At 30.7% G+C, this 23,407-nt stretch overlaps 1 protein-coding gene across 4 annotated transcripts in view; it reads left to right on the top strand.

Moving 5' to 3' along the window:
• LOC107456259 (dual oxidase maturation factor 2) overlaps window positions 1-23,407 on the top strand; it is a 296,093-nt gene that overhangs the window by 199,615 nt on the left and 73,071 nt on the right. For all 4 annotated transcript variants that reach the window (XM_087166344.1, XM_087166346.1, XM_087166347.1 and 1 more), the window contains exon 5: window positions 9,710-9,769. In XM_087166344.1, the coding sequence (XP_087022470.1) occupies window positions 9,710-9,769 (60 nt within the window). The remainder of the gene's footprint in view (window positions 1-9,709; window positions 9,770-23,407) is intronic.

Genomic DNA, 23,407 nt, shown 5'->3' on the forward strand with positions numbered 1-23,407 from the left:
TTGACATGTTGTGTCTTGTATCTGCAAAATTAACTTCTGTGCTCGAAATGCTCTGAAAAAAATACGCACTGAACGACATTATATTTCATGATATGTATTGATAACAAAAACGAAGCAGATAAAAAAGGTTCACATCTTAATTTCAATTTTAATGAAAACAAATCATGATCATACTACTTTGATTTCACAAACAAAATTATGAAATCAGATTTAAGTCAAAATTGTAACATTTGTCTAAATTCATAAAATTCTTCCGCATTATTTAACTATTTTTCTTCCTTTTCTTTTTTAAATAAAGATTGCAAAATTGGAAAAATAAAATAAAATAATAATAATAATGTCACTATTAAGAACATTTTTGAAATCTGTAAAATTCCTCTCACTAAATTATATTGAATTTTGGAAGCAAGTAATTTTAAAAAATAAAAACCATTTGACGGACAGACATTGTTGAATCAACATGCAGCGTTGATACTTCTCTTTTTCTACAATTAATCTGGTATAAGGATCTTGTTCCTTTCTGCATAGGAATCGTTTCAGGAAGTGTTTTAGAAATCGCTTCAATTTCTTCTTCAGTGATGCAGATTAACTTTATTTCAGTGGATTCACGCACACAATGTATAAACTGGTCTACATCTGTTATTTCTGTATCACATGCCACAATTCTATTTGCTATTCGCTTTAAAACTCCATCAATTCCATCAGCTGCCTCTTTTCCATGCCCGCACCATGTGCCTCGCATGAAACCAATTAAAAAGCCTTTGTCTAAATAAATAAATCTGATAAATTTCTGTCTATATTGAGTGGAAGACAAAAAAAAAAATGAAGAGAGTCAATCTTAGGATCAGTTTTCTTAACCACTTTCAAAATGGGCGTTAAATGAGCCCATATGGCACTGGGGTTATGTTTATAGCTTGACGAAACTATATAGCTAAAAATAACACGAAGAACATAGGAGTGCATGTGTGGCTACCGTTGCCAACTTTTTATAAGTAATTCTAGTTTGAATTTAAAAATAAAGTAGAGGTAACACAGGAGACAAGTTTCAGCGACATATAAACTTTATTTAAAAGAGATGAAAATATTAATATCGAATTTTAAAGGAAGGAAAAAGTAAAAGCGAGGAATGATATTTATGAACACTGGAAGATACTAAGAACCCTGAATTATGACTAAAAAATCATATTACATACAAGAAATAAAATGAAAAAAAGCTAACTAAGTTGCTGACACAAAGCATTTTTCAGGATACAATTTTTTATAACCCAATTAGAACAGAAAAAAAGCAAAGTAATTTAGAATCATATAAAAGAAAAAAAAATCTGAAATTTATTATTAAATGTTTAAATTTTGTTTTGTTTCAAAATTATAAGAAATATAATAAGAGAGAAAGTGTCGGACTCTAAAGGTGCGCTTTAGTATTGGAATGACCCACTTACTAAATCTAAACATTTATTTTCAATATAAACTCAAAGTAACGTAACTCACTTTCTTAATCAGTAATGCATGAGTAATGAACTTTTTAAAAAAAACGGCATATTTGTTTTCAAACATAAAAAATAGGCATTAAAATCAGATATTATAAATTATCATTAAAAATCCAACTTACAATTCGGTAAGTATATACACTAACTAGTAAAGTTTAATATTTCAGCTATAAAAGAATCTAAACCCAAAGAACATAACAGCACATTGATAAATAAAGACCATAAACAAAAACAATGACAAATCGCCATAATCAATTATAATTGGAAAATGAATAAACAGTAGCTATTTCAGAATGAGATACCTACAAGTGACGTTGTGAGGGTATCTTCTCGATCCTGATTGGTTGTTGAAGCGTGGCATTTGTTTACGTTAGCAACTATTCTTTTCATTCTATTTCGAGTAAGCCAAGACCGCAAGTATCAATTCTCTTAAGTGACACATAATATATTCTTTCGCAAAGATTTCAATTCTTTCATTTTATCTTTCAAACTTAAGACAGGCGCGAAGTCATGTGGAACATAAACAAAATAATTATGCATCGAAGTTGTTAGGTACACAAAACAAACATTTATCGTTGTTACAATAACATTCATAAACAAATAGCAAATCTAAGTTAAGTAAAAGATGTAGACGAGAAAGAATTATATTTCAACTAATTCGATGTGCGATACAGCGTTGTGTTTAATTAACTTTACTTTAACTTCTGTGGAGAAGTTTATCTCATCTTTAACACGCCATTTTCCTTCCAAAGGATCAGTTGGTACTGACGTCATAGGTCACATGTGTGGGTATGTTTGATCTTCTTCGTGAATTGCAAGTACCCAATAGTTACTATGGTATCAATATTTAGCTACTTTACGATTCGTTTTTTTCCTCAGCCAAAAGACAAGAAACTACTCCAAAGTATAGAAAATTGCTATGTACAAATTAAGCTCTTTAAAAAGAAAAATATAACTTATTTTTAGTTGGTTTGCAAAATTTTCTCCTAGAAATAATTTCTGAAGGACAGAACTAATAATTTCTCAGAAAATTAATGATTTATTCGGCAAATAACAACATAAATAACTTGATAAAACGGACAAGTAATTCATAAAACCTAATAATTAGATTTTAAAACTTATAAAGGCACTTCCATAATTTTTAAAATCCAATTATTTCATAAAATAAATAATTTTTAATTTTGTATTTGCTCATAGAAAATACTTTGAACTGTTTAGAATAATTTTAAAAGCAAAGGAAAAGAATATGAGATTCCGCTAAGCAAAAATACCTTATCGATAACTCCGTTTTAAGTTTTTCTTTTGTTTTGTTTCGGTAAATTTTGGCTCCCGACCAAAGAGAGAATGTTACAATATGTCGTAACTCTCCAACGAATTTAGGTGGAAGTAACTTTAGTATTTGCCGAGTGGTATGGTAACTACTTGATATGGAGTGCTATGTAAACTTCTTTGTAGAAGACCGAAATGGGATCACATCAACGCATACATCAGGTTTTTGACCACTTTGGTAGAAGCTAAGCTTTACTAGTAAATCCTAAAATATACCACACTTTGGGTTTTTACCGTAACAGCCTGATATTAGTTTCAACCTATATAAAGTTGAGAAAAAAGTCATTGAGCTTTTTCTTCTGCAACAGATGGCAATAGTGCAGTTTTTGAAATACTCGAAGCATTTGCAATAGTAGTAATTACGTCATTGATAGCGGACAATTGAAGCTTCATTGTAAAGAACAACTTGAGATTATTTGTTGACTGTGGGGATTTGACAACAGATTGAACATGGGAGATTAATGTGCTTATATTCGCCATATTTTATTACTTTACTTCTTTAAAGGAAAAAACGCGAGTCAGGCTTAATGCTTACGATGGCGATTCCATACAAGAGTGTCAATGCCGAAACTAATTCAGGAAATTCTTAGCTTGTGGTTATGATTTTAAAATGCTCCTCGATCAGAAAGGCCTATAGTTCGTTCACCAGGAGTTGTCACTTGGCGCCACCTTCTCGGACGAAGAGTTCATTTCAGCGCGAGATTAAGGGGAGAAATATCTCCGCGCTTGAAAATGAGACAACCCTTAATGCGCGCCAAACGCAAATAGTGAATTCTTCTTTCAGTTACTAACTTCACCTTATCATTTGCTATTATACCTTTCGTTACTCCAGCTAATTAAATATAGTTTAAATTAAAAAAAAGCTGTTTTCCTAGAAAAATGTCTCAAAATGGGCAAACTATTCACTCAAAAGAGAGAAATATCATCATATTTATGAAATATTTAATGTTTAAAAATGCACATAAAGATTACAAAATAAATATTTTTCTCATACGATCGCCGAATAGCAACCTTGTTCAGGATTGTTCACTCTAATGCGAATTACTCTAATCTAATGCGATTGTATTCACTCTAATGCGATTGTGAATTATAAAGCTCACCGAATGATGGAATAAAGTCATGGAACAAAAGGGAACATATATCATTGACTTGGCTTTATATAAATAAATGATTTTGGTTTATTTTTTAAAAATGGAGATCACTTTTTACTCAGCCTAATATGTTAGAAATGAAGAATATAAAACCAGTTTAAATTCGAAAGTATATTCGTATTTGAAGGTATGAAAGTGTTCTTAGTTATTTTAATCTAAAGTGATAATTATCAGAAGACAATGTGTGCATTATTTAAATATTAAATATAAGGGCACCTTTTTCATTGCAATTAAATAAGATGTCATAGCTTCACTGTTCATGACATATTGCTATTACGGAAACTAAACACTTCTTTTAGAAAGCTAACTTTCAAGTAATAAAGAATGCTTTCAAGTAAAAAATAACCACCCATTTTACTATTCTGTCGTATATTTATTCAAAACTAGATGAATACCCATTCTTCGTATGTAGTGGGGAAAAATAAGCAATCAATACATCACTACAGAACGAAATCCTGCACAAAATTCAAAGACTTATACCAACACAACTAATATAGCTAAAATAATTCCATTTTTTAAATTTGTAATTTCTTTTTATACTTCCAAGTGTCTTTACATTATCAGATTTTTAAAAAAAACACTTTTTAATAGTTCATCCCATCGAAATAAAGATTAACTGTATTCAGAATCATGTGGCATGATACTTTTGCTCGATGCCAACTCATGATAGCCAAAATTTACCACAGTCATGTGATCTTTTTCCTTTACTTATTGCTTTAAGAGGGACCCCTCTTCACAATATCTATTTTAAAGTTCCCCAGTATTATTACAGTTCTTGTAGGTATAAAATATACTATTGTACAGATATTTGTACCTTTGGTACCCATTAAAACTTTACCAATTACCATAATACAAGTATGGATTTAATTAATTTAGCATCATTGGCGTCAATAATAATATTGCAATATTTTGCGTTTCTCCAAAACGAATTAATTCCATTTCTCTATTAATTTAGCTTTTTAGTACTTGGAGTATATAGCTTTTTTTATTTTGGTTAGTACTTATTACTAAAATTATTTAAGCATCATTGTGGTCAATGATGGTTCGGGGATTTTTTACGCTTCTCTTAGTACCACTTCTCCATTATTATTGCTTTTAACATAGATTATTTTTCATTTCAATTATTATTTAATGCCAAAATTACTTAAGCATTAATCGCGATAGTAATAATACGTCGTTGTATTACGTTTTCCTTAAAGGATTTAATACCGTTTCTCTATTAATTTTGCTTTATAGTACATTGTCTATTTTTTTATTTCAATTGGTACTTATTACCAAAATTAATTAAGCATCATTGGCACCTATAATAGCCTGAGTTTTTTACGTTTCTGTTAAACAAATTAGTAGCATTTTTACATAAATTTTTCTTTTTACTACACAGATAGTATTTTATTTCATTTTATGCATATTAGTCAAATTAATTAAGCCTGATTGAAGGTCCGGGAGATTCCTTTAAGTAGATAGGGGGACCTTCATTCCCTTCCAAAGAGGATTGAATGCAGCCTAGTCCCTATAGAGGTAGTCCAGGCGTATTGGCAGGTCACAGGTTAATCAATGGACTATTCTTCTGATTGGCTATTTACTTCAGCATTTGCTCCAAACGCTCCCTGTCCAACACGGTTGAAAATTCTCGACAGGGTCATCAAAAGAGCGGTCAAAGCTTCGCTGAAGCTCCATAGCTCTACTTCTAACGAGCTACTGTATTCCACTCGGAAGAATGGCTGACTTGCCATCTCTAGCCTGAGGTGTATCTGTGCGCAAGCAGACGCCGGAACAGGAGCAAAACCCCCGCGGTCAGACGATTTGGCTGCGCGGGGAGTCACCGTCCACCTCGTTGGATCTAGTCCATGCAGGTGGGGTAGTGAGCAACTGAAAGCGACTAGAGTTCAACCGTAGGGTACAGCTCACCGTGGTAAGGGAATTATCCACTTGAAGAGGCCAAACGCAAGCAATAACTGATTGAAGAGACCCGAGGACTGGGAAGTTAGTACGTACAATGATGTAGCGGACGCCTATCCAACGAGTATTGCCCTGCGAAAGGCTGATGATAATAGGTTCGTATCATGCCGATTCTCACAGGAGACCTTATATCATCTAATCGTAGCCTGTCCCGACTTCTAACGAGGGCGAATTCGAAGCAATAATGGAGTTGTGAAAACCCTCTCCTGTCTGCGATGCGTACGGCTGACGAGTCTGTCAGGAATACTTTATCCGGCTGCGAAACGGATGATCCGTTAGTACAGATTTAATTCTGCTTGATGGCGACAGAGCCATATGTGACTGACTATCCGTTACGAGACTAACCACCGTAATGTGTAGAAGAACGCGCACGACCCAGAACGCGTTCGAAGAGAAAGTACGAAAGTATCAACCTGCAACTCATGCTCCAATTTTTATGGAAGAACTTACAGTTGTATGTTGTGTCGTGCCATGAGCACGTTCTTGGCTGTCGAGTTGCTACCCTCCGATCAATGATCGGGTGCCATGGCGAAGTCCTTACTTGCAAAGTGACCCTTGCTTGGGGCTTTGACTTGCTATGATAAATTATGCTATGATATGCTCGTGGGACCGAGGAGATCCACAGTAAGTCTAGTTTGTGGTTCGTGGTGCATGGGGTAGATAAGTGTGTTGATCCTAAGACCGGTAAGGGTCTAACTGTCATATCAAATATGCGCCTTATGAAAACAACCTTTGAATTCGTGTAAACATTTTTTGGTCCGTCGAGTTTTTTTAATTAATAAATAGTATATACATATTCACAACAAATAGCTTACACCATAGTAAACTTTTGTTAACAACTAGCAGCAAAATTGGGGTTCAATTGGTTAATTAAAGCGTTCTTCAGTAGAGGGTACTGTTGTAATAATAGAAATATGAAATGAAAGTTCCAAGTAAGACCGAACATATAGTAAGGCCCAATCTCTTTGGAGTCTGGTGTCACAAAGATGAGCCCACCCAAATCACCAAATGCCTCAGCATCTAATTATAAAATTATTATCTATTGCCAATGTTACCTATTGCTTTACTTTCAACTAGTACCTTTTACTTTCGATTGTTTGTATTCATTATCCTGCTCCCTTTTGGTTTCTTGGTGTTGATGTAGATATAGCTAACTGTGGTTATATAGATAGTATAGCAGATATACATGTTATATAAATAAAAGTTTGAAATTAGAAATTAATAACTACAAAATTGCAATTGAAATATATCATGATTGGAAAGAAAATTGAAGATTGTCACCATGCCATATGCAAAATTAACGGTTTTAATAAATGCCATTAAAGGACTGCTGGGTCCCTAGGCTGAAATCCCTAGACCCAATTACGCTATTTTAGGGGAAAGGCAGAGAAATTATATCTCAGCAATAATAAAAGCGTGATTTGCGTCAATAATGGAATGGTGAGCTAAGATGGCTGAGGGGATTGAGCATTCGCCTTTCAATAAAGTGAACCAGGTTCGAATCCAAGCGATGGCTAGTTGATACGAGTTCCATACCCGGGAAATTGTAAACCGGTCCGCCCTATTTAAAGGCATACGGGGAAGTAGCTTAACCCGCAGCCACGACAGACCCGCTCAGGAGAGGGGGCTCAGGTTCACACCGGCTGAGCCGACCGAGGGACCCGGCGGAGCAATAATTTAAAAACTCAAACATTATTTAAAAACTGGCAATAATTTTACAAAAAGCGAACTGGTAACAGCCTAACAATTAATGCTATTCTCCGTTGAAACATAACATCTGTTCGCATTTACACATGTGTCTACGCATCTACACAATACTAACCAATCTAGCAATTACAGTAAATGAATCTAAAGTTAAAAATAGAGTAGCACTTACATTTGAATAACCATTGTGCTTGCAATAGACTAAGACACGGTGACCTCCGAAGCCCACCCACGGAACTCACCCATCAGACAGCTATAAAATGGGAAGTGTAAAAACAATGAGACACCCGAACAAAATTAAAATTCTCATAAAAGGTTGTAAAGAAATCAATTTAAAACCACGGTGTTGGATGTGAGCTGGTTCCGAAGTTAGTTGGAAATGTTAGCCAGCACATCTTCCAATGTTGTTTTAATAATTTTTTTTAACAATGTCTCCACAGGCCAACTTGGCAAATCATTGGTGTTGGTTTTGTTCATTAAAGTGGTTTTAATTCCACGGAGTGCTTGAAATTGGATGCATTTAATAATTAGATGTTCAATCGTTTGGTAGTCACCACAATAAATACAGTTTGGATCTTTGTTAAACAGTTTAAATTGGTGTTCCCCAAACACTCCGTGGCCAGTTAGAAATTGGTGCTGAAGTAAAAATATCCTCAGTGTTAGACGGATCATGGGTTAGAGTCCCCTTGTCGTCAGGCTAACCGTAGGAGTTGTTTTCTCCTCCATGTAACGGTTAGTTCCTTCAAAAAAGTCCTCCACGAAGGCAAATTTCTCCCAATACTTGATCCAGTATTTCTTTTATCTTCTGGATTGGGTTCAAAATTACAAGGCTACGGAGTTGAACATTAATAGTCGTAAACCACAATTGGATACAAAATTTGCCTGAACACCTGTTACACTTTTTGATTTAATTAAACACATTTTTTTTGACAAAAAAATCTTTGATTTTAATTTTTAAAGAGATTTAAGTTATTTAAACTTCTCCTATTTTTCTTCTGACAAATTCGTTTCGGTCGTTCGGTCGTTTTTTCGATATATTCGCGCGTTTGTTTAATCAGTTTATTTTACACTAAATATATGGTTATATATTAAATATATTACCAAATATTTAGTATGAACAAACTATATGATTTAGTATACACTAAATATATTGAACATATGGTTATAGGTTCTCGTTGTTAGTGAAACCATTTTTTTAAAAAATAAATTTTGATATTGTAATGAATAAAGAAGAAAAGACAGATGGAAAAAAAAGCGAGTCAATAAATGAGAGAATAATTTAATCGGTAAAAAATCTTTGAATCAGAGAATTAGTGGATTGGCGAGTTTGTGTACTAAAATATTAAAATAAATGTTTTTTTTTATCTAAAAATTTGCGGCACGGCTTTTGCCAACCACATTTTAAATTTAATTTTATTAATATTCAAAATCATTCCTTTGAATTCTTTTCCCTTCATTGCTTTTCAAAATGCAAATAATTTCAATAAAAAACTTTATTTGAACAATTTCTAAAATTCAGAAATGCTTTTTTTCATTGAAATTATGAATTGCGTATTATAGATACTTTTTGCGTTTATTAATTTTGTTTGAATTTTATTGATATTAGTTACGTATTCCAAACCGATCGGGCAGCAACAGACAACTGCATTATTTCTGACTCATTTATACAAATGGAACAGGTCGGAGAATTTATGAAAATTATTTCAGAAATTGACTGCAGGTCTTCAATCCCTTTTTGAATATACTCCTGACATGGATTAATTTTCAAATGTTATTAATAAATTAATTTTTTAATAAATTAATTTTTAATTGATTAATTTACTAATAAAATAATTTATTAATAAATTAATTTTTAATTGATTAATTTACTAATAAAATAATTTATTAATAAATTTATTTTTTAATTAATTAAAGAGCACTTGCCAAAGCGGTCAAACACTACAAGGTGAAGATACAATCTTTAATCAAAAGCAACTAGAGAACAATAGTAATTTGATTGTTTATATCTTAAGTAATTCATAATTTGTTTCAAACAAAATGAAAAACAAACCAATTTATGTTTATATTTTATTTATTTAGCATTGAAGCAGAAGCGAAGTGAAGATATCAATTACAACGAACGATTTCGGTGGATAGGGGGTAAGTTATTTTAATACACCTAAAATTAAATATCAGATTTACGTTGAACTACTTATATTATATCGCTTGTTTGCTATAATATTTATAAATAGAATAGCAATCTCGAGGATAAAGAAAAACTTCCTGCACTTTTTATTAATAAAAGTCTTAAGGATTACTCCACTCTGCACATTTCCCCCCTCACTTACCACGGTTACAACAAATTTTCTACACGCAAGTACATTTCAGCTTCTTATTGAATACGATCATGGAGAAAAAAAGCAAGACTTACCGTGATCATGGTAACGGAGAGGGGGAGTGTAGAGAGTAGCGAAATCATGTGATCTTTAGACGCCTATTTCATTTATTAACAAAATGTATAATAAGTTTTTCTCTATACACATACTTTTTTCTAAAATTTTAGGAATTTTCAGAGTAAGTCGACTACATCCAAAACTACTGGGTAGATTTTAATGAAATTCGATCTGAAAATAGGTTGATATAACGCAAATAAAACAAATATTCAACGGTTGTATTTAAACGAATGATTTGCTTAACACTCATTAGGAGTTTGAAAGTACGAAACAATGTTCACTGTGGCCTCGATTTTGATGACATAAAATTTTCCTAAAAAATGCAAAATATCCTATTTTGATGTAAAACTATTGTACTAAAACGATGTTTCTTCTCTTTAAAACTGTTTTTACTCTGGACAAAATATATTAGGCAATGCAAAACATGTTCTACTTTAAGTTGGAAATCAATATTAGATGCTAAAATAACAAAAAAAAGGAAAATATATTGATTCCTGAACATTTTCTTCATGTCTTGCATTTAATGTAATAAAAATGATCGAAAAACAAGCAAAAATAATAAAAAAATGGGAAAAGAAGAATCACCCACCAAATTTAAAAATTGCTTTAAAATTCCAAAAATGCAAAAATATTCAAAAATTTGAAAAAATGCCCTAAAAGTGAAACAAATATCCAAAAAGGAAGGAAAAAAAATTGTGTCATCAAACTTCGGGCTATAGTGATCACATTATAAACGAGGGTATATGGCAACAAAAGAAGATTTTGCTTCTGACCAGTCGCAATTTTATTAGCGGCCACTTTCGTAAGCATGTGGTCATAAAAACTATTGATATTATTAATATGAAGCATTTCTTTGGATTTTTTATTAAAAAAATATATTACGACTGCAAAGTTAATTTCTTAAATAAACCTCTCCTAGAAGGTTTATGTAAAACTTAAGTATGGTTCATAATGTTTTCAACTGATAAAAATTTTGTGTTTCTGTTTTTGGTCACATAATGCAACATAAAATTTACGTTTATAAACAAACTTAAATTTTACTAACTACAAAGTCTGAAATAATTCTAATCAAACTGATAAAATTTGATGAGAATATAATTTCATCAATTATATTAGAATTTAATTTCCTAATAAACATATTTATATAAACAGGTTTTGCAAATTAAATCTGAAATAATTGTAATCACAATTAGGAAATTATATTAGAATATAATTTACCAATAATAATAGTATATAATTTTATCAATCGTATTAAAATATAACTTAATAATAAACAGAATTGCATAAACGGGCCTTACAAAATAAATCCGGCGTAATTATGAGAATAATTATGAAATTATATTAGATTAAAATATTATAATAAACAGATTTATATAAACAGGCCTTACAAAATAAATCTGAAATATTTGTAATCATTATATTATATTAGAATATTATATTATAATATGATTTCATCAATTATATTGGAATACAATTTCATCAATTAGAATATAACTTCATAATTAAAAGATTTATATAAACAAGCTTAAAAATAATTGTAATCATAAAGATGAAATTATATTAATTAAATTACAATGTTATGCCCCCTGAATTAAAAAAGTTATATGAATTTAGCTTAAAATTGAATGAAACCTTTGATAATCAAATTCAGTCCCCCTAAAATTTTAAACAGAGTAAAGTAACCTGATACTCTCTAGGGATGATTATAGTTTTCCCTCATAATGAAAAACACGAGAAATTGAAATCACGTGCTTTGGAACACATGGTGCACATTTTCTGGAAAAAAAGTGGAGATTAACAAACAAATTTTTAATCACTATTTTTTATTTTTAATCCTCTTGTGGCAACCGTTAATTTTGCCCTACAGAGATTATAGCTCCCTTTTACAGATGTATACTGGCCTTTTTACAATGGGATTTCATGTTAGAACTAAAACAGTTTGAGAAGTTTCTGGGCAGTTCTTATCATTTGTTGAGCAATGCTGTGTTCAAAAATTTTTTAGAATAATTTTTTTATTCTAAATAAATATTTGGCATAAATAATTATCTAAAAAAAAAGTATATACAAAGTAATTATTTAGATTTACTTTTGATCCTTTCTAAAATTGCTGTAGAAATTTTAAACATAAAAGGTGGTGCCGTGATGGCTCAGGGGATAAAGCGTTCGTCTTCCACTGAGGTGAACCGGGTTCGAATCCCGGCGATGCCTGGTCGATACGAATTCCTCATCCGGCTTGCACCAGCCACAGTGCCGACGTGAAATATCCTCAGTGGTAGACGGATCACGAGTTAGAGTCCCCTTGCCGCCGGGCTAACCGTGGGAGATTCTCGTGGTCTTCCTCTCCATGTAACACAAATGCTGGTTAGTTCCATCGAGAAGTCCTCCACGAAGGCAAATGCCTCCCAATAATTCATCCAAGAGTTCCCTTGTCTTCTGGATTGGGTTCAAAATTAATAGGCTACGGTGTTGAACATTAGCAGTCGTAAACCCAAAAATTGGGTCGGCTGTTCAACTACGGTTATATAAAAGCACAAAAGGTGCTATGATGCCGCATACTATCGTACCAATTATCGCTGAGGGAACTAGTCTTTTTCGTGTAATTACATATATATTATATAATACTTAAATTATGGCTAGAGAGGTGCGTGAGGAAGTAGTACAGAATCCGGATGAATTTTCCACCTTATCTCTCGACAGAAATTTTAATACTTATGCTGCTATTACACTGAAATGTCCCATTTGATTTAATTACCGGACAGATTTATTAAAATTCTATACATAGAAAATTTTGACGTGGATATTTCTTGAAAATAATTAAAATTGTAATCAAAGTGTTTCCGTGCGGGCGGTCAACGGATTGAAGATTAATAAATTCGGTTAATATATACTTTGAAACTAATTAAGTTGCCAAAATTGGAGGAGGGGTTGAAAATTTAGAATATTTAAATACAGTTGTGCTGTGCATTCTGCTTGGTTACCATTAAAGTTTATATGAGCAATTCTACAAGTAAACGCCAATTAGGCGGCCAAAAAAAAATTTAAAAAATTTTGGGGGGCACACTATTTCTACATGAATTTTCTTCTTTTTTACACCCTAAAAAGGCAAGAAAAAATCGTGAACATGAAACTTTTTCTTTGTGACATACTTTAAATGTGACATACTCTTTCTGACATACTCAAATAAATCTGAGCCATTTATTCAGATTAAACGATTTTTACATAAATATAATAATATTATACTCTCTAAAATGTATTTATAGAGATTTCATACTATAATATTATATTTTAGTATAAAAATTGGCGTTTATTTGTAGAATTGCTCATATCGTAGCTTTGAAACTAAACCGTGGTAACTCAAAAAAACAAGTTTTTCAGGAGAGCAATTTTTTAACTTTCCGCGCTAATGCTAATCGCGTCAATGCGATAACGATTTATCTGCTCTCTAAATTAATTTTATGGAACTATGAAGATAACACTTTGTTTCTCTAAAAGGGTGATTTTTTTTTTACTCAAAATGACCCAAATATCTCATTTTTCGATTTACTACGGTTAGTTTCAAGGCGACGATATGAGCAATTCTACAAATAAACGCAAATTAGGCGGCCAAACAAAATTAAATGTTTTTTTTTTTTTGGGGGGGGGGGCATGCTATTTCTACATGAATTTTCTTCTTTTTTACACCCTAAAAAAGCAAGAAAAAATATTAAACATGAAATTTTTTCTTTGTGACATACTTTAAATGACAAAATACCAATTTTAAATTTTTCCCGAGTTTCTCAATTTAGGAACTTTGATTAAATTTTTTTATTTTTGTTTTTTATACTAAAATATAATCTTATAGTACGAAATCTCTATAAATACATGTTAGAAAGACATTCTAATAATATTATATTTATGTAAAACTCGTTTTATCTGAATAAATGGCTCAGATTTATCTGAGTATGTCAGAAAGAGTATGTCGCATTTAAAGTATGTCACAAAGAAAAAAATCCATGTTCACGATTTTTTCCTGCCTTTTTAGGGTGTAAAAAAGAAGAAAATTCATTTAGAAATAGTGTGCCCCCTCAAAAATTTTTTATTTTTTTTTGGCCGCCTAATTGGCGTTTATTTGTAGAATTGCTCATATGCTGTGCAAGATAATTTTGAAAGATGACCAAGATGGTCGCCAAAGCGGCTAGTATATTAATAATCTCTTTTGGATTTCTTTCTTACTTTCTTCTGATATATTAACAATAATTTTTGACTTTCTTTCTTCGAGAATATATTTATAATAATTTTTTGCTTTCTTTCTTCTAGCATATTAATAATCATTTTTGGCATTATTTATTTATTTCTTCTAGTATTTTAATAATAATTTTAGGCTTTCTTCCTAACACATATTTTTTTTTTGGCCCTGCTTCAAGTTAATCCCTAATTGTAAACAATTGTGGATAAAATTCGGAAATTTTAAATTATGAAATTCATCAGACCATTTAGAGGTTTAACTCAACAAAAGACACAGACTTCACGCATTATTATAAAGCACAGAAAAATGCTATGAATCGAGTTCAACGTTTGATATTTAAGAGATCACGGAATTCTAAGGAATTTTATGAATATCTTATAGACCTTTTTATGGATTTTACATTTATATGGATATTGTTTGAAAATAAGAAGATTCATATTAGCCCATTTGTTCAGCTCGAAAAACACATTCATAATCTATTCGTTATGAAGGATTGTCATGGTGTAAAAAAATATTAAAAACTCTCTTTTATTAGAGCTCCACATGGTTTTAACTTTGTGTAATTGGATCGAAATAAGATTAGCTTTAAAATTTTCTATGACTATTTTAAGACATACATGGATGTTTTTCGAAAATGACAAACCTATATTTCAATATATACTCAATTACAAACAATTGTCATGGTACATAAAAAACTTTTCTTTACCATATATAAGTGCTTTTTCAACAAAAAAGATTTTTTTATAAGTACATATTTCCAGAAATATATATGGATGTTTTCTAAAAATGAGACACCTAAAATTTTTATCAAATGAAGAAAACACGCATCTAAAAACATTAGCAAAATGTCCATTGATAGGAGAACGCTCCATCCCCTGAGACACAGCAGAATAGACTGAACATCGCTTACCTTGGATAAAATTAGATTTTTTTTTATAAAAAAGAAGAAACTTATCATAAATATTTCTACTTACCTATGGGTGTTGTTGGAAAATATGGCGCCCATCTTTTAACATTTAAAAAGTTTCGATTAAACGAAGCTGCTTAAAAAGTATTAATGTTTCGCAAAATGACGAACTTTAGAATGGGCAATATAAATTGTTGTGGACAATGTAAATTTTTTAAAACATTTTTTAAAAACATTTTCTGCCCTGCAAGGTGTTCCTTAAAGGCCATTCTTAATATGCATTTTTCGAGTCCTTATTAAAAAAAAAATTATACGTTCTACATTACAGTGGAGAAAGCGAATGCAATAAAACGTAAAAAAGGTTTAATTTGAGGTTGAACTCTTTATACTCTAACCTGTTTTCTCCGAGACTAAATATGAATTTGCGACCTGCAATATATATATATATATATATATATATATATATATATATATATATATATATATATATATATATATATATATATATATATATATTGCAGGTCGCAAATTCATATTTAGTCTCGGAGAAAACAGGTTAGAGTATAAAGAGTTCAACCTCAAATTAAACCTTTTTTACGTTTTATTGCATTCGCTTTCTCCAGTATCAGCAAAACGGCTGCACTTGTGAAGTGTTCTAGAGCAGCAGTTGTTAATGTGTAGAAAGAATGGACAATCAAGCAAAAAACCGGGTTTCAACGTCAGACTTATGGTCATCATAGGGTACTGAGTGCTCGATCAGAGAGAAGGTTGGCCAAGGTTGTGCAGCGCAACAGGAGTGCAACAGTGCGACAAATTGCAAGTGATTTTAATCAAGGAGCAACTGTGAACGTCTCTGAACGGACTGTTCGACGCATATTGCGCCGTATAGGGTATGGAAGCAGACGACCTGTTCGTAAGCCTCTACTGTCTGCTTTAAATAAGCGCAGACGTCTCCAATTTGCAAAGGAGCACAAACATTGGACAGTAGAGGACTGGAAGAGGGTCATGTGGTCCGATGAATCGCGATTTCAAATGCATCGCGCAGATTGCAGGATGAGAATATGGAGAAAACAGCACGAAAGCATGGACCCCAACTGCATTGCCACGACACTTCAAGCTGGTGGTGGCAACGTTATGGCATGGGGAGTGTTCTCTTGGTATTGTATGGGTCCTTTAATTCCTGTACCACAACGCCTTAATGCCCAAGGGTATTTAAGTATCATCGCAGATCAAGTACATCCAATGGTGTACTCTGGCGGGGATGGATACTTCTAGCAGGACAACGCTCCTTGTCATAAAGCTGGCATTGTCCTCAGATGGTTCGAAGAGCATGACGGAGAATTTAACTTGCTTCGTTGGCAAGCACAATCCCCAGATCTCAATCCAATTGAGAATTTGTGGGACGAAATTGAACGGGAGCTCAAACAGATGGATCAAGTACCATCAAATTTGCAGGAATTGGCAAGTGCAGTTCAGCGAGCATGGTCTGGAATACCTTCTACCACCTACCAACATCTCATAGAATCCATGCCCAGACGAATTAAGGCAGTAATACGTGCAAAAGGTGGCCCAACAGCGTACTGAAGGGTTGGTTATAATAATTTGGCCACTCAGTATATATATATATATATATATATATATATATATATATATATATATATATATATATATATATATATATATCGATAAGGAATCTAGAAATACATATTAAGGACGGTCATTACAGAACACCTCACATATGAACAACTTCGGATAATGTATTATGTCAGATATATATTAACCAAAACCAGTTTCAGATAAATAACGTGTTTCAAACAAAAATACAAAATTTGTAGTATCTATCCTTTAAATAAATCGATACATAGTTTAGACTTAAATAATTTTAAGAAAAAAAAGCTTTTAAAAATTTTCTGTTTTTATTTCTAAATATATATTTGTGTTTTCATAAAATACAACGTCTATATTTGAATTTTAAAGAAAGAGTTTCATAGAATTACGAAGTACAAAAAATTAGCAAAAATTCGCAAGCTATCGATGTTTATGTTTGATATTATTATTATCTAGGGATGATTCTATTATTATCTAGGGACGCACTATCAGTAAAATCTTGTCTTGTAAACTAGTATTTACTGCTTATTTTAGAAATCTACTATTTATTTTAGAAACCATAAAAAAAATCTGCATGGAAAGCAAGAATAGAGCAAATCATTATCCAGTGTTACACTATCGTGCTACATACATTTTCAACCAAAAAAAAAAAGCTAACTTATGTATAAAATTATATCGCCATTAATTATAAAAGTAATTTTAAGCATACATTGCGTTCTTAAGTTTAATTGCTACTGATAAAATCCGTTAATTTTGTCAGAGATGCAAATGCAAACAAAAAGGGAGAGGAATTTCACTGCTTTCTATACAAGTTTTGTGACTTCGAGAATCAATTCAAGATCATTTCCCTCATAAAATGCGTTAACAAGTTTGAAATGTTCTGAAATAATTTGGGAAATAGGGAAAGTGGATCTCAAAGAAAAATTTGTTGAACAGAAAATTCACTTCGCTATTTGGAAGTTATTTTTCAAAGAAATTTCCAAAATGTTCTTGGTTCCTCAAAAAAAAAAAAAATCGCAAAATGGAGAAACTCGCGAAATGGAAGTTCGTTAAATAGAAGTCCGACTGCATATATTTATCTTGATTTTTAAACATGTATTTGTGTTTCCATAATATTTCTAAAAAACCAATATAAACATAAGAAGTCCCACAGTGGACTGATCGTTAAGACACGTTTCCCAGCAGATCACCGAAGTCAAGCATCACTGGCTGCGGTCAATGTGCGGGTGGGTGACCACTTGGATCAGTCTGCCTAGGGACCGAGGGTGTGCGGTATGGATCCTTGTTAAACTGTTCTATCGTCAAGTGCTCGACTTCACACGCAGGTAGTCGGGCTACCGAAGCGGGGGGTGCAATTCCCTCTGCAGAGGATCAAAATTGTGATGGTATGTCTTCGGATCATCCTCAGGAATATTTCCAAGACTGTCGCCAATAGCCCATTGTGCAGCTCTAGTGAGGCGTAAATGAACTACAAGAACAACAATAAACATAAGAATCCTTTATTTTTATACTAAGCCTGGTACGAATGATTGCCACGTTGCAAAAAATAAATAAATAAATAATGCGCAAAGCATTCATCATTTTATTTGATTAGAAACTTCATTCGCCATCGAAAGTCTAGAAATTGGAAATAACATAATTATTATACTCTTCTTTTCTCCAATACCCAGCCGGTTATTAGCTTTCTTCAAATTCTTAAATTATATAACCAAAAGGAATTGTTTTATCATACATATTTCTATACTTATATAATTGTATTAGAAAAGCATGGCCCTTATTTTTATTTGGTATACATATTTTATTAAAGGCTAGATGCAAAAATTTGTTTAAAAAAATTGCCCATTAACGTTTTATTTAGTGTGGGCATAGTTAATTTTTGATAAAATGAGTATTTCAAAAGTATTTCTACAAATATTTCCTATTTTATCGCAATGTTTTTTAAAGCATAGCTTTCATATTTTAATATAAAATATCGTAAATAAATAAAACGGTGCAAAATGAAGATTTAAAAAAATGCATTCCTAAAAATTGATATTTAAAATTCTTTTGGGCGAAGCAATATTTTTAAAAAAATATTCTATAATTATATTTCATTAAATGTATATGGGTATTTTTGAAGAACAATTGTGCCATATTTTAATATAAAACTTTTTTCAAATGAAGGACGCTTAGAAAAATTTTTTTTAAAAAAAGTCTTAAAATATCAGTCCTTATAATATTGCTATACATATTAATTTTGATATCGTTTAATTTATACAAAAAAAAATTTAAATATTTTCTGTATATATTACTAGAAATAATGAGTGTTTTTAAAAAAATACGGCTCCCATATATTAGTAGGATGACCCATAGATTAACACGTGATGCAAAAATTTATAAAATAGAAATTGTAGTATTTTCCAGCTGAGTTTCACACATTGTTAGATTTATATGGACAAAGTAATATTTTTTTTAAAAATATTCGAAAAGTTTTTCTAGACAAATATTAATATAGTGGGGGGGGGGAAATATTAATATTTTTCTTTTGGACCGTTTTCGTACGGAAATGTCGCACATAATAATAAGGATGAAAACAGCATAAAAGTCAGATGAAAAGAAGTTCATTTGGTCAGTTTAATCAGTTCGTAAAATAACTATTTACTAATTCTTGTAACAAAAAGTACAGGCCTAAAATTGAAATCAACTGTTTCGTTTAAGTTTCTAGATAGATCTGGTGCACTTATTTACAACCTAAGGACTTGGTTAGCAGCAGTTAACCTTCTGGAATGAACAAGAAAAAAAGGAACCTTCCACACAAAAAAATTAACAAAAGAACCTGAGTCCAGATGCACCAAATCTTTTGGACTAGGCTCCCAGTTTATTGTATTTGAAATGTTCTACAGATACTGTTGGTTTTTAGCTATAATTCCTCAAAAATTCCTTTCTATATCAGGAATCAAACTGGCCTAGCCTTAAGTTAGCGCTATTTATATTCTGGACATAGTCAAATTTTAACAAAATAATGTTTAATAATAAAACTTCTATAAATATTTTTAGACAATTACAAGAGTGTTTTCCGACAACACGGCACCTATATTTTAATATGCAATCACTTTCAAAAGATTTGTTCAGCGCAAAAAATTCAACAACAAAAAAATTTTTAAAATGTTCATACTTAAATTTGTTCTACCTAAGTGTCTTTGACAACAAAATAAAATAAATTTAAAATAGAATTCTATGAACGTTTCTAGGCATATATTATTGTTTCCAGAAAGCGTGGCACCTACATTTCAAAAGGAAATAACTTTAAAAGGAATTCCGCATTGCAACAAAATATTAAAAAAAATTGTATAATGTCAACATTTAAGGTGGCGCTATTTCAGTGCATCTGAGACAAAATAAAAAAAGAAATTCTACTGACATTTCCAGACAAATATTGTTGTGGACGTAAAGTATGGCACGCATATTAAACAAGTTTTAACTAAATTCAGAGTTGCAAAAAAGTATAAAAAATTCACAAAATGTTCAGCTTTAAGTTTACACTATTTTAGTGAGTTTGAGCCAAATTAAAAAAAACAATTAAGAAGAATTTCTATACGCATTTTTAGACAAACATTGCTGTTTAAGTAAAATAGGACCCCATATTTTAATATGAAATAAATTTTGAAAGGGAATTCTTCATTGCAACAAATTATAAAAAAATTATGGAATATCCACCCTTAAGCCTGCTCTGTGTAAGTGTGTTTGTGACAAGATAAAAAAAAATTTAAACATTTATTTTATCACGATATATATTCTTGTTTTTGGAAAATCTGGCACTCATATTTTAACCTGAATAAAGTTTTAAAAAAAAATCCAAACTGTAAACAATTATAAAACAAAACTCGCCAAATCATCCACCTTTAAGTTTGCGTTATTTGAGTGAGTTTCAGACAAAATAAGAAAATCCTGTTATATTGTTGTTTTCACAAAATATGACACGCATATTTCAATTTGAAATAACTTTTAAAGGAATTCCGCGTTTCAAAAATTATAAAACATACGTAAAGAGGGCACTCTTAAAGTTTATACTCTGTATAAAGTTAGTTTTGGACAATATTTTTTTTAAATAATTTTCTCCAAATATTTCGGACATATCGGTATTTTTGAAATATCATCTGATGGACATTTGTGAGCATTACATACTCTGTAATTCTTCAAAAACCGCTTTTATATCAAAACAAACGTTCATCAAACATATGACTTCTAAACTAAAATTAATATTAATTAATTAAATATGAACTAAAATTAATTAATTAATTTTAACCAAAACTAAAATTAATTAATGAAAATTAATTAATTTTAACTGAAACTAAAATTAATTAATTAAATTTAAACTAAAATTAATTAACTAATTTTAACCAAAACTAAAATTAATTAATGAAAATTAATTAATTTTAACTGAAACTAAAATTAATTAATTAAATTTAAACTAAAATTAATTAATTGATTTTAACCAAAACTAAAATTAATTAATGAAAATTAATTAATTTTAACTGAAACTAAAATTAATTAATTAAATTTAAACTAAAATTAATTAATTAATTTTAACCAAAACTAAAATTAATTAATAAAAATTAATTAATTTTAACTGAAACTAAAATTAATTAATTAAATTTAAACTAAAATTAATTAATTAATTTTAACCAAAACTAAAATTAATTAATGAAAATTAATTAATTTTAACTAAAACTAAAATTAATTAATTGCATTTAAATAATGAATTAATATTTCAAAGAACTGTATTAACTTCAAGTGTCATCCACTACAAGTTTAAAAAAATGTATTTGAACTTGAGTGTATGAATAAAAAGTATTTTATTAACGATTGAAAATTTGAACAAGATATATTAATATATACAGTAAATATATACATAATTGTAGGGATTGTAGGAGAAAAAGGCGTGCGGCATCAGACAATCATAAAAGTATAAATTTGAAAACGTGGACCACACGTGCTACCACAGAATGTTCTTTATTCAATTTATCTGACGCAGCGAATATAAAATAATTAAATATTTAAATGTGCGCAACAAACAATTTTTTTGTTCAAATAGATTTATAAGTTAGAAATTATCACTGATATTATTTTTTTAAAATATGTGAAAAAGTGAATCGCTTATAGTAAAATTTAAAACAATGACTAACGCTTAACCCATCAGAAAATTCCATTTCGTTTTTCGTTCATCCTTATTTAATGAATGAATTATTATTTGAAAAAACTGTATTAACATCAAAGTGTCATCCACTAGAAGTTTAAAAAATAAATTTATTTGAAGTTGAGTGAATGAATAAAAAGTATTTTATTAACGATTCAAAATTTGAACAAGATAATAGGGAGAGTATGAACTAATAGTAGGAATTGAAAAAAATGGGACTTGCCACTGGCCGCTGGCAAAATTACATTATTTTGCCCTATAAGTGCTTTAGCACTCTTTTTGATAACGAAGCAATGTTTTCAAAATTTTAAATTTTCTTTTCAGTTTCGTGACAGTTAATTTGCTTGTATCAGAAAATCGTCAAATTTCTGATTGGGAATTAATTATATTTCATGATTAAGCAGCGATGTAGGTAATATATACCTGTAATGATCAAAAAACTGTTGAAACCATTGTTGTTCTGCATTAAAATTGTTGTTAGCATTGTTGTTCTGCATTAAAATATTCAATTTGGTGGTCAACGAAATTTGAATTGAAGCATCATTCTCGTGGATTCAATTTGAAAATTGATTCTGCTTGTAGTGGTCAAAAAAAGAATGAAACATACTTTGTGACCAGATAAATAACTCAAGTAGAGATTTGAGTGCTATAAGCTATATATCAACCAAAAAGTGGTTAAAATTTCGATCGCAATATCCTACCTTAATTTTTACTACATTCATATTAATTTGCTTCCTTGAAAACGCAAAAAAATGCATAAAAATTGAGAGTAAGTGAAGAATATTAACAAGAGAGCTTTTAGGAGAAACCATCATGAATTTTTTGCAAAGGAAAACAGGATTTCTAAATAATTATACTAGTAATGTTTCTATTATACGAGTAATTGTAATAGTAATACTTCTTATGCTCATTTGTTGTTGATTATTTTTTCAAAGTTGACTCACTTGTTAATAGCAATACTACTCATCTGTTGTCCTCAAGTGACAGTTAATGTCCCTTGAGGACCCTAACCTGTCTCAGGATAGCCTCCATTCTTCACGGTTCGGAATTTTAAACCTCCAGTTCTTAATGTTTAACTTTTTTATATCCTCTTCAACATCTTCCCGCCATCTTTTCTTTCGTCTAGAATTGCCAGGTTTTGAGTTAACAATGATTAAATCAATGCCTTTATGCTTTTTCAAAATTTCAAAATTGTTTCGAATTCTTAATAGTATTAAACTATCATAGACAGGACCAAATTTTTTCCTAATATTCCCATATTAACAAACGCTCTTGAACTTTTCTCAAGGAAGTGCAGGATTTACTTCCACTAATGAACACAGTGTGGAGAAAAACCTTATAACGTTTAGTATTTTGCTTATAAGTAATATTAGAGCAAATTTGTAAAAGATTAAACAGAATTTGGATGGAAAAATAGGCTTTATTTAAC

The sequence above is a fragment of the Parasteatoda tepidariorum genome, chromosome 6 (assembly GCF_982258835.1).
Source record: "Parasteatoda tepidariorum strain Cologne lab strain chromosome 6, Ptep-v5.0, whole genome shotgun sequence".
Classification (NCBI taxonomy): domain Eukaryota; kingdom Metazoa; phylum Arthropoda; class Arachnida; order Araneae; family Theridiidae; genus Parasteatoda; species Parasteatoda tepidariorum.